This window comes from Melospiza georgiana, chromosome 3 (genome assembly GCF_028018845.1).
Source record: "Melospiza georgiana isolate bMelGeo1 chromosome 3, bMelGeo1.pri, whole genome shotgun sequence".
NCBI lineage: Eukaryota > Metazoa > Chordata > Aves > Passeriformes > Passerellidae > Melospiza > Melospiza georgiana.
Window position 1 is genome coordinate 16,457,929 of NC_080432.1, and position 15,473 is coordinate 16,473,401.

Below are 15,473 nucleotides of genomic sequence, written 5' to 3' on the forward strand. Positions count from 1 at the left end.
TTGTCCTGCCTCCTCAAAACTAGGTAAGCATCTACCTTTCATTTTAATGGTCTCGATTTTGGAATTGTTTATGCCCCCTTTAAGCAGATTTTGCCACCGTGGTGTGTCTATGATTGTGTATGAACATGTTTGTAACCAGGCTTAACACGGCAGCTGCTCCTCACTGTGGTCACTGCATTCTTAATGGGCACTGCTGGCAGCTGCCAGAATGGAAGGGAAATGTTGCTCTCATTGTTTTGTTATTGAGATAACTTGCACTGAAAGGCAGCCTGGAACGAGCTGTGGAAAATACACAGCCTAATAGCATCGAAGCTGCGAATGATCTTAACCAGTTTCTTCGGTCCAAATCAGAGAACTGCGCCCATCGCACGGGTCCTGGTGACTTGGAGACATCTGAGGCCATCCTGCCCCACGAGCTCCGTGCCCAGGCTGTCCCCGGTGCCCTGAGAGGCTGTGCCTGGAGCATCCCCGGTGCCCTGAGGGGCAGAGCCCGGCTCCATGCCCGGGCTGTCGCCGGTGCCCTGAGGGCGCTCTGCCCTGCCCAGCTCTGTGCCTGGACTGTCCCCGGTGCCCTGAGGGGCTCTGCCCTGCCCGGCTCCGTGCCCGGGCTTTTCCCGGTGCCCTGAGGGGCTCTGCCCTGCCCGGCTCCGTGCCCGGGCTGTCCCCGGTGCCCTGAGGGGGCTCTGCCCGACCCGGCGGGGCGGAGCGCGTTGCGGGAGCGGCGCATGCGCAGGAGCCGGGCCCGGGGCGGCGGAGCGGCGGCGCAGAGCCGGCCCATCCCCGCGCCTCCGCCCGGCCCGGCCGGCCGGGGCGGCTCCGACTGCGCTGGCCGGCGCTGCCGCCGACGCGCGGGAGGCGAGGTGAGGCGAACCGAGGTAAGGAAAGGGCGCCGGGACGTGCGGGGGTCGCGGCCGTCCGTGCTGTTGGCGGAGCCCGATCGAAACCGCCCCCGCGAAAGCGCCGCGAGAGCGGGAGGGCCGGGCCCAGCCGAGCGCCGGCAGCCGCGGGTGCCGCGGGGCAGCGTTGTCCTCGCCTTGCTCTCGCCAGGCTCTGCCCCTTTCCTAGCCAAGGGCGGCCGGGTCGGGCCGGTCCCGGGGCTGGGCACCTTGCTTGTGTCCGTCCCGCCGCCTCCCTGTCCCCTCGGGTGTCCCGGACTCGGTGCGGTGCGATCCCGCGGTGCGATCCCGCGGTGCGGTCCCGGCCCTGGCAGCGCCCGCCGTGGGCAGGAGTCCGGCCCCTGCTCCACGAGGAGTCCTCAGTGCGGGCATCTGAAACGTGGGCTCCTGAAACGCAGGAATGCGGCGTGTGTCTGGCTGCGTCCTCTTCTGAAGTGTTTCCTTGTAAATATTGCGTCAAAAGTTTGTTTTAGATCACGCAGGTGTGGTTTGGTAGATGCAGAAAAGCAGACGGTGTGTTATCCTCTGTGAGCTCTTCTCCCCATCTTTTCAGGCTGCTCTCTTCTCATTTGTTTTATTTGCTGATTTCCCGAAGTGTTAACTCTTCGTGGTATTTAATGAATGATTCCTATTAAATAAGGAAGGTCTTTATGTGCCTTTGCCAGCCCAGCTGAGTTGATGAGGAGCGAGCAGAGCAGAATTTCCACCAGGTATTTCCATGACGGCAGATGCCCCCGGGGATGAGCAGGACAGTGCTGGCCGGAGCCCTTTCTCTCTCCCTTTCTCAGAGGATAGCTTGGGGTTACAGGTGAGGAACTGGTTGGGTGAGTGGAGTTGTGGTACCTGAAGAGGTGTGTGCTTGCTGGGTGAGGGCTGGAGGGCTCATGGGGCAGTGCTTGGAGAGGCAAGGGTTCCACAGCCGTGACTCTGCTGCTCCACAGCAGCTCTGTGTTCAATTCAGCCGTGTCTGCACCGGTTCCATGAGTAATTCTGTGTTTTGTTGTGGTAAAAGTATGCCAGTATAGCCATGCAACCAAGCCCTTGGCTTTCCTCGGGCTAGATCTATATTAAGGTTCATTAGCTTCAGATCTGTTTAGCTCCAAAAATACCAGTTTATTCCTTGGGGCTTGACTATTTAATTGGATCAGCAAGAGGAAGTGGAATGAGGCTGTGCTGGCCAGGGGTCTGTTGGCTGCCCTTGCTGCTGGCGCAGCTGGATGCAGTGGCTTGGGGGGGTTCTTGTGAGTGAGCTGTGGTGGATCACTCTGTCACTCCCAGTGTCTCTCACTGCTCCTCTAGGAAGGTAGTTCTGGTGTCTGTCTGTGTGAAGCTCTGCTCCAGTGTCCCCTCCTCCTCCCAGCCTTGCTGAGGCATTTGGTGAGTGGGCAGCTGGACAGGTGCTCTGCTGTGTGGCTGACAGGACCAGGAGGGGTGGCTCCTCTTGCTCTTGCTGTAGAAGAGGACTGGCTCTTCTACTTAACCATTGGGGCATTTTTGAGGTGTTTTTAAAGTTAGTTCAAGCACTGGCTACTGAGAGACTGAATGATCAGTAGGGTGACTGAATTTTTTTCAGAAGGGAACCTGTTGCCTTGAAAAGAAAAGAACAGCCCTGTTACTATAGCAGTTAAAGAGCTGCTGTTATTTATTAGAATAACGTGGGGTAATTCATCTCCCATCAGTAGGGGATTGATGGAGTACTGTATCAAGTAGATATGGACTCAGGTCTTAACATCTCACTAAATCACAGCTACAGATTGTTTCTAGGATCACTAAGAGCCTCTGTATCAGGAGGAGAAAGGAGATAAACAGCAAAATCGTGCTCTTACCTTGCAGACATGGTGACTTCAAACATCGGTGGAGCAGCTCCCAGAAAACTGTTCTGTGGTCAAATGTATTGCAGGCTCTGTGGTTGTGTAGCTCCTGCCTGTGGCTGTAATAAATATTTGGCATACCATACAGATCTCAAGAGTAAGAGGTTTAAGAGTAAGGCAGTAAGAGGCTTTACCTATCTCTAATGTGCAATTGGAGATTTCTCAAGATGTGTATCAAAAAACCCTCTAACATTCCTCAGTGAGGAGTTGCTGTGGAGACAATGCTGGGCAGGGTCAAGCATGCCAGTTACCTTTTTTATGTTTGAGTCGCCATCCAGTCAGTAATGCCTGTCAGGAGAGGGGTTGGAAGTGTGGCTGAATATTCAGTACCTTGTGTTACACTGAGTCCCTGTGTAGCAAAACACAGAGCTGTTTTAGTATGAATTGGATGGATATGAGGCTCTAGTTTTTTAATACTTCAGAACACTGTAAATAAATTCCTCCTGGCGCATTAAAAGCTACATCAGTGCACTTAATGCAATGCAGTTATCCTGTGTCTTTTCATGGAGCAGCTTCAAAGGAGATCACGGACGCTTCTTGCCATTTATGGTGCTTGTGATGCAGAGAAGGACTACAGTGGACATTACTGGTACTGATACTCTACCACCTGCGGCCAGCCAGTGCTGAGGTGCTCTGGTTCACCTTACCATGAGTTTTCAGGAGTCCTGAGCACTTGAAGGTGGAGCAGGACAAGGAGGAAGAGCTGTCAGGGACATGGAATTTTCTTTGTCCCAGCTGCTGTGAGCCATGACATGGTTTGTTTGTGGAAGGGCAGCTGCTGCTGCTGCTCTGCATTCTTGGCTGTAGAGTCTGAAGTGTGTGCATTGGTCTGATCCTGCTTTTGGTCTGAGCCCTGTGTGATCCTTACCTGGCAGGTGCTGTAACCCAGCCTGTGTTAATTTGGCTTCAGGGACCTTTTTGTAGGTATACCAAGGCAAAGACATACAGAAGTTTCTCTGCCTCCTTGTTCTAGAAGGCTGCTGCAGAAATGGAAGGTGGTGAAGGACCTGTAGGCACACCACAGCTGTCCATGGCTGCCTCCACACTGGGCATTCTGCCCCAAAAAGCATCCCCTGATGATGTGACTGGTGAGACAGAGGCAGAGGTTTGTGGGGTGCAGCAGCACAGGTCCTTTTGTCATTTGGGTGTTGTGCTGCTGGGAGAAGTGTGGGTAAAGTGCACTCTGTGCTTTGTGCCCAAGAGTCTCTGCATGGAAGTGTTTGTAGCTGCCTCTTTCAGCTGCCTAAAGTTTTCAGGCAAAACAAAAAGCATGATAGTGTAGCTTAGCATTCCCAGGTTCTCTCAGGCTTGTGAAGTCCATTCTTTATGAGGATCATTCTTTAGTTAAAGGAGGGTTCTCCTCTGCTGACTGTGTGTTTTATCCTTTATTGACTTCAGGGGGATTGCTTCTGAATTTGTGCTGTTGTGAATGCTGAATGAACCCCAAGAGCTTGGCTTTATCCATGTAACTTTTACTTGCCTTATGTAGATTTTATAAGACTCCATACATAGAACACATTGTTTACTTTTTAAAGTAAAATTGAAAAATTTGCTGGGTGTCTAAAGCCATGTTTCTGCCTTGAGATGAGCAGAGAGAAGCTACACATAACAGAACAGAAATTGTGGAGCTGCAGTCTTGTTCTGTCATTAGGTTCATTCTGTTTTTTTGGAAATTTTGATCTAAACAATTAGCTCAGTTGAAAATTGTTGTGTGTTAATGCTGTACTGTTTCCTTTGGAGCTGGTGAGGATTCTGCCATCAGCATAAATATGGGAGAGGAGTGTGAAGATCTCACCATGATAGAGTGAAAATAACAAAAGGAAATTCCTGGAGTCCTACCAGTCCTCTGGCAGGAATAACAGTATTTTGTGGTATGTAATTGTCATTATACTGTTTGGAATCAGTGCAGCCATTTGTGTTGGGTGTTGTGTGAGAGTACAGGTAATGATGCTGCACCAGGGAGGGTTCTGGTCTGTGAACACTGTGTATAATGTGAGGGTAGGGTGAGAAAATGACATTTTTCCTCCTGATCTTGGAACAGGGTTTTCAAGACAGCCTTGTAAATGAATGTTCTTGGAAGATGTCTTATCTATAACTTGTCTTTGAAGAGTAAAAGCCCTGCTTTGCACATAAGCAGGTGTTGAGTCTTGAAGAGTCTGAAAGCACTGGATCGTTTTGTATGCTATTCAGAAACAAAAGGACAAATCTTTTGCTGCAAATTGCTGTTGCTCCTTTGCAACTGGCAGAGCACTGCAGACTGACTCTGGTGAGAGATGTTAAGTCACTTCCCCAAGCTCAGGTATGCATACTTAGATGCACACACAACTCTTTTCTGAGGGACTTTTCTCAAAAAAACTCCCCCAAAATTATTCTTTTTCCTCACTCCACCAGCTCCAGAATGTGAATGTCATCTGGCCAGATGCCCAGAACTAAATACAGTGCTCTAAACAAGGTCTCACAAGTGGTTTGCACAGGAAAAGAAAGAGACCACAATAGCCAGATACTTTTTTGACTTTTAAATTATTCTTTTGCCCTTTTTTTTAAATCAAAAATGATGGTTTTGGCTTCTATTTTGTATTTGCTAAATAGAAATCTGTGCTTTCCAGGAATTAACTCCAGAGCTCCTCAGTGCTGACTTTGTTGAAACATTCATGTTTGCAACATGAAAATAACCCAAAACCTTACTGGTTTTGCTTTCATGCTTGGTGTGTGTTGCATATGCTGACATTCCCTTCTTAACTTGACTGTGGATGTGTAGCGTTGTCTTCCTCTAAATCTAAATCTTTTGTTTAGTATTTTCTCCTAAAGGATGATGATTTTTGAGCACATACCAAAAATCATGGCATTTGAGTCTTTAGATGCATTTGAGAGTGAATGTGGCAAGGTGCTGCTGTGAACTCCAGCTTTGTGAGCCTTGTTTTAATTTTAACTCAGGAATTTAAAAAGGCCTGGGGATGCCTGCTGCCAGTTTTGGATCTGGCTTATGTGGGAATCTGCTCACTGTCTTTTGGAAAGAAGTTAAGTTTTTTAACTGATTTTTTTTTTAAATGCAGCCACAAACCAAAACCATAACCTTCAGAAAGATAAACATGCATCCTCGTGCCAGCTGGGGCCTTGGCAGGCTTTATGCTGCATAACTCGCTGAGACTGTAATTTTTTTTCAAAAAGCAGTTAGATATTGGCAGCTATGAAATGTCAGCCCCCAGTAAATGTTGTAATAAGCTATTTTAGCTACAGCTGGAGATTTAAAAAAAGAATGATTTACTCACAGCATTCTTGGTAGTTAATGCAAGAATAAAAATCAGACTTTGGACACACTGAATAGCTTAGGAGAAGGAAGTAAGGTTCTTGTGGTGTGTTTGCTAAGGGCCACAACTGTCTGGATGCATGACTAGGAACCTTTAGGGTGCTCTAGGTTATTTAACCTGTGCCACAGCATATCCCTAATTTTTTGCTTTGGTTTTACTAGATTTATGTAGATACAGCTGTTAAAATGATGGTTGTTTTGGAAGTTCATGAGAATTCAGTTTTGGGAGGTGGAAGTAGCAAATCTGCTAGGGACTTGAACTTGATTGACAAATAGTAGGTGCAGTAAAACTCATCCTGAAGTGTTTCTCTGAATGTGTGTTAGAGCTGGGAATTTCTGGTGAAGTCTTTGTAAGCTGCTTTTAAGTAACTGGAACTTTAGGAAATTATATTTGAGGAGTTAGGTAGACAGGCTCAGTTCTAACTTGTGTTGGTGCTTTTCATTTATGTGGTATATCCTCTACAAACTGTAGTGCTTGGAATTTTTAGCAGAGGGAAAAATGAGTTCACCATCAAGCCAGCAGCTGTCTTTCCTTTGGATAGTTCAAAGTTTCTGTTTAGTGGTTCCATAAAAATTCTTGGTTCATGTTTGTTACACTGATGGATGCATAGCTCCTCCACTTTGGCAGGAAGCCCTACACAGATATTTTCAGCATCTGTTTTGCAGTATGTCTCTTTAAATGTTCACCTTTATTGCAATTTTTTCCCTAGAATATAATAATGATCTGCCAAGGTAAATATTTGGTTTGTTATAGTGCAGGTTCATTTTTTGATGTTTATATGGAAAATATTTTTTCATCCTTTGGTATTTCATGAATGCTTGGGCATATGTTAGCTATCACTTATGGTGATACACTATGATGGCTGTGGTGTGTTTCCATGTGGTTTACAACAGCTCTGGAAGCCAGAGAAATGTTTTAGCTGGATCCTGTGGGATTTGATCCTTGCTGGAGTGGTGTGCTCTCTTGGCAAAGACACTGGGCACCTTCCTGGGCTGCTGGTGGCCTTCTGTGTGCCATGTCTCAGAGAACCATGGCTTCCACCACTCCACAGTGAGCCAGAGGAGGCAGCTGCTTTTTTACCCCTTTTTAGTATGGCACCCTGAGAGCTAAATTCAACCTTTTCATTAAGGTTTACTCAGGGCAAGGAGTGCCTAGTAGTGTGGCAGTTCCACTGATGCTCTGTGTGTTGCTTTTCATTGTTTTATATGTTCTAAGAACATACAGAGTTGTTTTTCAGTAGTTACTGTCAATATTCTGATGTGACTAGAAGAATGTTAGCTCATATAATCTCAATAATGTTCCTCCTGCATCACAGGAGTACAGAATGTAAAACTAAGAAAGTCTTGGGGTTAGCTGGATAGTGTGTTTAACTGAGGATTGCTGGATTGAGACCATAACTTGGAAGCAGTGAATTGAAGAAAGTAGTCTCAATATCAAGGTTGTTTCATTCCACCTTTTCCTTCACAAAGGCCTGTGTTCATCAGTTTGGTTAAAACTGCTGCTAGGAGGCAATGCACCAGTCATGATGAGAAGACTCTTGGGGGTTTTGTTTCTGGGCCTTCCAGTTCTCACATGCAGGTTGGTGTTGTCTCCTTGCACAGTTCTGTCCATGGGGATATTTCCTTTGCTGCATGGGATCAGATTGCAATGATACTTACAGGCACTTGCCCTGTATCAAATCAGGGCATGTCCTTGGGCCCTGCAGAATGGCAAGACAGCCATTATTTTGCTAGTGGAAACCTTCCTTTGGAACATTTTGCTGAAACTTGGTGCATTAGAAGGAAAAGAAATTTAAGGAGGGTAGATTGTAGGTTCAGCTCATTTGCCAGTAAGCTTTCAGCTCATTTGCCAGCAAAGTGTTTACACACTATATATCTAATTTTAGCTATGATGGTCCATCCATTTTTCTCTGTTCATGCTTTTCCTGGTTGATGCATTTTCTTAAAGTAGCACTAATTCAGGCCAACAGACCATGTTTAACTCTGAAAACTAGGGAGAGGTCTAGACAAAGATAAAACATCAGAATTTGTCACTCACAAGTTGGATACATGGTCTCTGACATTTTTATCTCTGACATCATGGTCTCTGACATCTATGTCTCTGACATAGTACACACTTTTTTAGTCTGAGGTTACAAACTCTGAAGAAGAGTAGCTCATCTAAAGTTTTGGCAAAGTTGATTGTGTATGACTCCTGCAGGGTGACTCTTCCAGCATTTTATGGAATCTTTCCCTTCTATTCATCCACTGTCTGGTGGCCAGCACAGACACCTGGTTGTCAGTGGAAAGGGTTTTGTCTCAAGCTGGCCAGCTTTTAACTGAAGGCAACATGGTTGTTTGCTTGGCCATTTAAACCAATTTCCAGTGTTTTCCCTGCCTTTTAAATAGTCATTCACCACAGCAAGGCTTAGGTGTTCCTCTTACAGATCCATTTCAGCAAAGCACCTGCCCCATTGAGTCTCTGAGCTTGTGGTGTGTAAGTGTAGGCTAACTCCAAACTGCACATAGGATGGTCATCACTTAAAGGTCAGATCTTCCAGGGCGGCCTGTAAATGTCTGGGGCAGTTGGCAAAATGATAATTTCTTAGGGACAGTTTCTTACATTACAGCCTTGGTGGTTGGAGAATGGTAAATGGAACTGTTACTTTTCCAGGCCTCAGTGTGATAGTGTAATTTGTGTGTAGGTGTGAAATGTGTTTGTGCAATGTTTCTGTGGGATTCACTGTGTGCTTTAGGACATTGGAGAGAGATGCTTTTGTGTGGCAAGGTGCCAAGAGACATGACAGTTGTTTGAAGGTGCTGCTGGGCTTGGAATCTATTTCTGATCAAGAGATTGTCAAGCAGAAACTGCCAGAAGTTCATTGAACATGCAAGTTTCAAACAAGTAGCTCCTGCTGCAGAATTCTGCAGTGCTGCTAGCACGGGGCAGCCAGTGTTTGCTGTGCACAGAAACAGTGGTGGGAAGCTTAGGCTGAGGCATCATTGGCAGGATGGACAGAGCAGAGGGGGAAGCTGCTGCCAGCTCCTTGCTGGGCATTGTTCGTGTTCACCCTCTCCTGTAGGCAGGAACAGAACTTTGCAAGCAGGAAGAGATGCAGCAGTCCTGGCCACTTGAGGTCATGGTCCACAAACTTGTTTTCTCCTTGATTTGCCCTTTGGTGCTGTGGTTTTGGAACAAAGGCAGACTGACTGGGAATAAAAAGATTAATTTTAGGGCTGGATTGAGTTCTCCTAGCTCAGTCACAGCAGGTCAAGTGACTCAAGAGATTTGTGACTCCCCAGGGACATGGGTTCGCGTTTGTGCAGGGAATATGTCATAGCTGAGGTATAGAGGACAGAAATGGACTTGTTGGTGTTTATTTTTAGAGTGGTTGATAGACCTGGAAGTTGTTGAATTTATACAAAGAAGCTCCATAAAAATAACTGGCACCAGATGTAGAAGCAATAAACAAATGGCGTGTTAAGTCTTGAAACTGTGCTATGTAACCCAAGAAGTATTTTCACCTATTGGCAGCTTCCTCTTTATTATCTGCAGAAAGAGAGTGATGGAATTTACTAGCTGTTAAACAATTTAATTCTTCATTTTTAAAAGGGCTCATTAAATGTGTATCTCACTACACTTAGCCTGAGCTGGTTGCCAATGTTTGTTGCTGGCAGTCATGGGAATCTTTTGGTACCAGTGTGTCAGCAAGAATTAAACCCTAGGAAGCAGCCTGTCACCTGACTGCTGCCTTACTTTCTGGGTTTGATTGCATTTGGTTCAGATCTGAAATGAAAAAAGTGACACCAACAGACTGTCTGATCTCTGTGCATAACATAACCCCCCTGTACAGTGAATATGGGAATCACCAGTGTGTTTGGAATGCTCTGCTTTTGGCAGTACTTGGACCCAGTTTCACCATTTCAGCAAATGAGGTTTATTGCCTTCTAAAAAGCCTATTTCAAAACACAGTGTCCCAGGAGAGAAAAAACAAATTGTTTACACAAGCAAGCTAAGAGAGAAGAGCTAAACACCCACGCTTCTTTCTTCAGGAGTTCCCCTGCTAAGAGTTTCTATGAACTCATTAATCCAGTGGGGAAGGAGAAACTTTTTAGTTCTAATCAAATGGGTCTTGATGTGACTGCTGATGCTGCTGAGGAAGGAAAGTTTGGGTTTGATTGCTGAGGAAGGAAAGTTTGGTTTTGATGATATCCACCATTCAAAAAGAAGGGGAATCAAAAAGAGGAGGGAAAAGTGCTCATCCCAAAACCTAGGGAGGACTTTAATTCCTGCTAGTCTGGAAGGGGACAGCCTGGGGGAGGCTTTAGGCTGCTCTCCTCATTGTTAGAGCCAGCTGGTGCTGTGGCATCAATTCCTCCCTCTCTGTCTGTGGGCTATATGTGTCCTGGCCTTTCAAGGGACTGGAGGAAAGAAGCAGATGGGGAATTACTAGGGTATGATGATCTTGGTCCACCTTTTAAAAACAAAAGTGATGGAAGAAGGGGAAGGGATGAGAAGGCTCCTCAGACCTGCACAAATGAAGGTGTTGTGGGACGTGCACGGTGTCCACCTTATAGTGGGAGGTGTCCCTGCCCATGGCTTGGGGGTGGAACTCTAGATGTCCTTTAGGACCCCTCCCAACCTAGACTGTTCTGTGATTCTATCAATATGAAATCCTGCCTGTCTGGCATCCTTATGCAAGTGGCTTGGAAGAAACAGGTAGAAAAGGAGAAGAGCTTTAGTAGGAAGTAGAAATCAGTGCAAACTGAGAAGCAGGAGGATTGGATTGGTGGATGGAGACCTTACAGGTTCAGGGAAGGAAGCTGGCAGAGCCATGAGGCTTCATCCCCAGGGGTTCAGCTGAAGAGTGAAGGCAAGCTGGGTGTAGGGGCTGTGGCAGGAGAGTCTGGGGCTGCTCAGGACCAGCAGAATGAGAGGATGCTGCTGGAGATGGGAAAGGGGAAGAGGGTTGGGAAAGCAGCAGTAACCTTTGCACTGCTGATGAATTTACAAATCAGCTGTTGACAGAAGGTGATGGGGTTATCAGGGGGAAGAGTTGCAGGGAGAAGTCTGAGGGAACAATTGTGCTTGGGAGGAGGATCAAGAGGAGCCCCACGAGGACAGGAAGGGTGACCTGTGCCTACGTGACTTGGGAGTTACACAGGTTGGGAGCAGAGCCAGGAAGTTTGGTTCAGGCTGACATTGCCATCCCATGGTGCACGCAAAGAAAACAGGAAGAGGAGTGGAATTAACTTGAGACAGATATTTCAACAGCCATCAGTTTCGAATTTCCTGGGTTTCATTGCTGTGTGTCATAACCTTGTTTTTACTATTTAAGATTTTTTTTTCCATAAAGAAATAGGATGGAAGGAGAAACATTTAAGACTATTTATCAGAGTCGTATGTTATGATTGACTTTTTTCTTTGGTGAACATACATTTGGAAATGTAGTTGTAAATTCTAAAAATATTTGAATATTTGGAACTCCCTTGTCCCTCATAAAGAAAACATCTCCAAGGTGAGTCCCTCCACCTCTCCAGTCCTGCAAATAAACAGAAGTTCAATAGTTGTATGAAAAAAAAAAAGAAAACTTAGTATTTCAGAGCATAGTTGGTCAAAGTTGTGCATGTATTTTATAGATCAGTCACTCTTTATAACCAGTCTTATAGACCTGGTTGTTATGATGAATATAGAAGTGTCTGAAATGATTTTGAGAATTTCAAATGACCTCCTGATTTTTCCAGATAGCACAATGCATGGTATTGCTTCTACCTGACATATCTGCAGACTTGGTTCTGAAGAACTGGTATATTTCCCTATTCATACCCCCCCTCTGACCCAACTAGATCCTCTAATAGGCAAGAAATAGACTGTGCAAATAGAATTTTTCTCTCCAGGATTTGATTTGTGGGTTTGTTTTAGTTTTTAACCTCCTAGTAACACAAAATAAGTGCAGGCATTTTGTGCAGGCATTCCATCTCCTCTGGTGTGTGTATGCACAGCTGACAGGAGAGTGACAACGTGTGCTTTGGGTGTATCCTGCTTGCTGTGTTGGCACACCCGTGCAGCAGTGAGCTGGCACACATTCATGGCTCAGTCTGCTTTTTCCAGTCTCTTATAGGAACAAATGACACATTCTGAGTTAGTGGTGGCTTTCCCTCTGTGTAGCACAGGTTAGCAGTGCTGGGCTGTGGTGCTGCAGAAGGTGTCAAGTCACCAGTGGGGCTAACCCAGTTCCCAAGCCTGTATCCATGCAAATTTTCTACAGTGAGCTCATTGCCAGTGGATCTGAGCTAGGTTAGGACAGTGCAAACTCTGCTGTAGGCAGAAGTGTTGTTAGATGGACCATCCTTGTGGGGAGAGCAGATGACCTTGGTTTAACTAATGCAAGATTTTCTTGGAGTCTCTTCCGTGCATAAACCAAAACAAACAGGTCAAGACATAAGCACTGTTCTTTTGAAGTTTTTCTAGTGAAAATATTTTCTTTTGTTCATTGAGAAATAAATCTGCTCCTTGGTACTCAGGCTCATGGTTTGCTGTGTTTGTGCCCCCTCGAGGGTGTGGAACCACATTAAAAGTGTGCTACAAAAAGTGCTTCTTAAATCTGCAGCATTCTTCAAAAATTAGTAGTGAGTGCTTAGTGAAAAAAGAAGCAAACTGTCCATCATGTCTGATGTCCAGCTGTTTAAAATAAACAGTGCAACCACAAAAACTCACATGTGATCTTCCTCATGCAGTCTGCTGGATTGCATTGACCTCTTGGTCGGAAAGCACTAGTGCAAATATAACTAACGACAAGCAAACAAAATTGTTATTGAACAGAAAGCAAATCCACCCCTGCAGCTGGAGTGCCCTCAGGTTAGTCACTTGATGTTGTTCAGGATGTGGGATGCTTTGCATGCCTAAACAGGCAGCTTGAAAATGGATCCTTGCAAGAATTTCACTGCCTTCACACCAGCTAACCTACAACACTTAGTATACTTCCTTTAGGAGGCAAAAAATCAGGATCCATCACTGCAATTTTTCCTCATTTTTTAAACTTGGATAAATATTTGCATATCTCTTACTAGGTGAGCTGCCCCAGGGTATTTTTAAACATTTTCCCAGTGGTAGATCAATAATAGTTGTGGTTTGTTTAGATTGTCCATGTAAAAAAACATACATCCAAATTTTTATCCTTCCTATTGATATGTAGTTCCAACAGTACATTAATTTGTTTGTTCCAAGTTCAGTTGTTTTTTTCCCACAGTTTTTTGTGCTTGGGGGTGTGTCGTTTGCTAATAAATACAAAGGTTAAAGTCTGAGTTATTAATTATTTAAGCTGATATTATGCTTTTTGACTTAAAGCTTCCTTTTGGCTTATGCAAATTTAGCAATTCCCTTGTGATGAAATGTAAAAATGGATTTTGGAGCAGTGGAAGTCTCCCCCCCGTGTGAAACGGAGTAAGAATAATTTATGCTTTTCCTCTGATATTTTGGTATTGCAAAAGAAGCAAACAAAGCAAACCAAAACCCCACCAAAAATAATACCCACCCTCCCCAGCACACACTTCCCCATTCCTTCCCCTTCCCACTCTGTGACATCTTTGCAAAAACCAGAGGTCAGAAGGGGCTTGCAGAATTCAGCTGGTCCAGCCCTCCCTGCAGGCTGATCAGGGGATGGGACCTTGTCCCACTCCTCTGGTCCCACCTTTCTTTCCTGTGCACGTGTCCTGGTGGCACTGAGGGGTTCCTGTAAGTCACCCCTGTTTCCAGTGTCTGGAATTGTCACTTCTGCGTGGTTCACTCAATGAGAAAACCCTCTGACGTAGGGCAGTGCTGTTCTCAGTTTTCATGGGGAACAAAAACTAATTACACATCAAAGTTCTCACCAAATGTGAGGCACGTTTCTTAAATCACAAGAGTGCATAAACTCTGGTACTTCTGGACTGTGCATAGACCAGAGAGGGCACATATGCTTCCTGGAATCCCAAAACATCTTTCTGTTTTAAATATAGTGCTACACTGTTTAGGTTTGTCTCCTTGGTGCTTGTGAACTTAGTGTTTGGTATAAAACCTGAGTTTCTGTGGTCCACAAAATTTACTATTTCATGTAATGTGCTGAAAGTGTGAATAAAGAAGAAAAGGTGAAATTATTCCTAACTAATGCTAAGGGCTAAACTGAGGAGTGTCCCAGATGATTACATCTTAACAGTTTTGATTAAGGAATTCAAAAATGAGCCTTTACCATGGACTCAGCTGAAATAAAGCAGTCTGTATTTAACTTAGTGTACTCAGCTCAGAGGAAGAGCAGCCTGTGTACTGGAAATGAGCAGTTTCTGTCACTGGGAGCTATCCAAAAAACAAGGTGCCAAGTGTGGTGCATTTCTGATCATCTGATTCCTTAGTTAATAGCTAAACCATTAGATTAGTGGTTTTGAATGTGTCACACAAAGATGAGCATAAGGTCAACACCAGAATAAAGAGAGGGGTGTTGGTTCCCTGGTTAATCATTGCCCTGTGCTGAACTGAGGTGCACAGCACAGGCTTTTAAATGGAGCTTGGAATTACAGCCTAAGGGGCTCCTGATCTTACAGATTCTTCTTGCACACCGTGTAATGCCCTGTGCTAACTCATTCCAGTAATTATGGCCATCCATGGAAATATTTCTGTTGATTCTATGAAATGCAGGATGTAGTTTCTTTGGCATTGGCTGCCTCCTGAGCAGCAGTTTACTTTGCAAAACATTTCATAGGGAATAATGAAACCATTGCTTGCTATTATAAGGAGTTATTTTCTTACAAAGAGATACCTGTTAAGCATATTGGTGATGCAACAAACACAACTAGAAAATGCTATTGCATTAGAATTAAAAGAAGATATATTTGTCATTGTTTGTGGTATACAAACTACTTCACATTTTTTTTAGTAATAAAGAGCCTAAAAGATATTTAGGGCTTTAAAAATCACAGGTTTTGCAGTTCCTTTCAGATCACTTTTCTGTCTTGCAATCCATGTCTCATATTTACTTTTTAGGTCAAACAACTTCTAGATCTGTCTGCCATTGTTTCCCATTTGTGCATTGCTTTGGGTGAACAAATGCAATCCTTCTCAGTGAATTATGTGAAGAAGAGTTTAACAAAAGAATTTGTGTTCCCCTAGCCCTGAATAGAGAATTGCTCTTACTGGAAATCAGCTGAAGCTTTTCTGGAAGCGTTGAGCAAAATGAGCACAAGCTTTGATGTACATGAGACTGTGCCACAAGGAAGAAATGTTTTAAGGTGGGACAAGGGGGAGTGACTTCAAAGTGACATGTCCATCTAGATGTAGGTGCTGAACCCCGTGTCCCTTTGCATTAAAGTGTCACTAGGAATTCTGGAGTTCCTCTAGACTGTGGAACAATTCAAGCAATTACTTTTTCTTGCTTCTCCCAGGAAGTG

General features: G+C 44.9%; 1 protein-coding gene across 3 annotated transcripts in view; it reads left to right on the plus strand.

The window, feature by feature from the left end:
- Positions 1-15,473, plus strand: part of RIN2 (Ras and Rab interactor 2) — a 61,707-nt gene continuing 46,234 nt past the window's right edge. The window contains exons 1-2 of one of the 3 annotated variants that reach the window (XM_058021513.1): positions 800-875; positions 1,562-1,704. In XM_058021513.1, coding sequence (XP_057877496.1) covers positions 1,615-1,704 — 90 coding nt within the window. In that variant the 5' untranslated portion in view covers positions 800-875; positions 1,562-1,614. Of the gene's footprint in view, positions 24-799; positions 876-1,561; positions 1,705-15,473 lie in introns of those variants that run through there. The other 2 variants (XM_058021515.1, XM_058021514.1) reach the window with 2 other exon arrangements.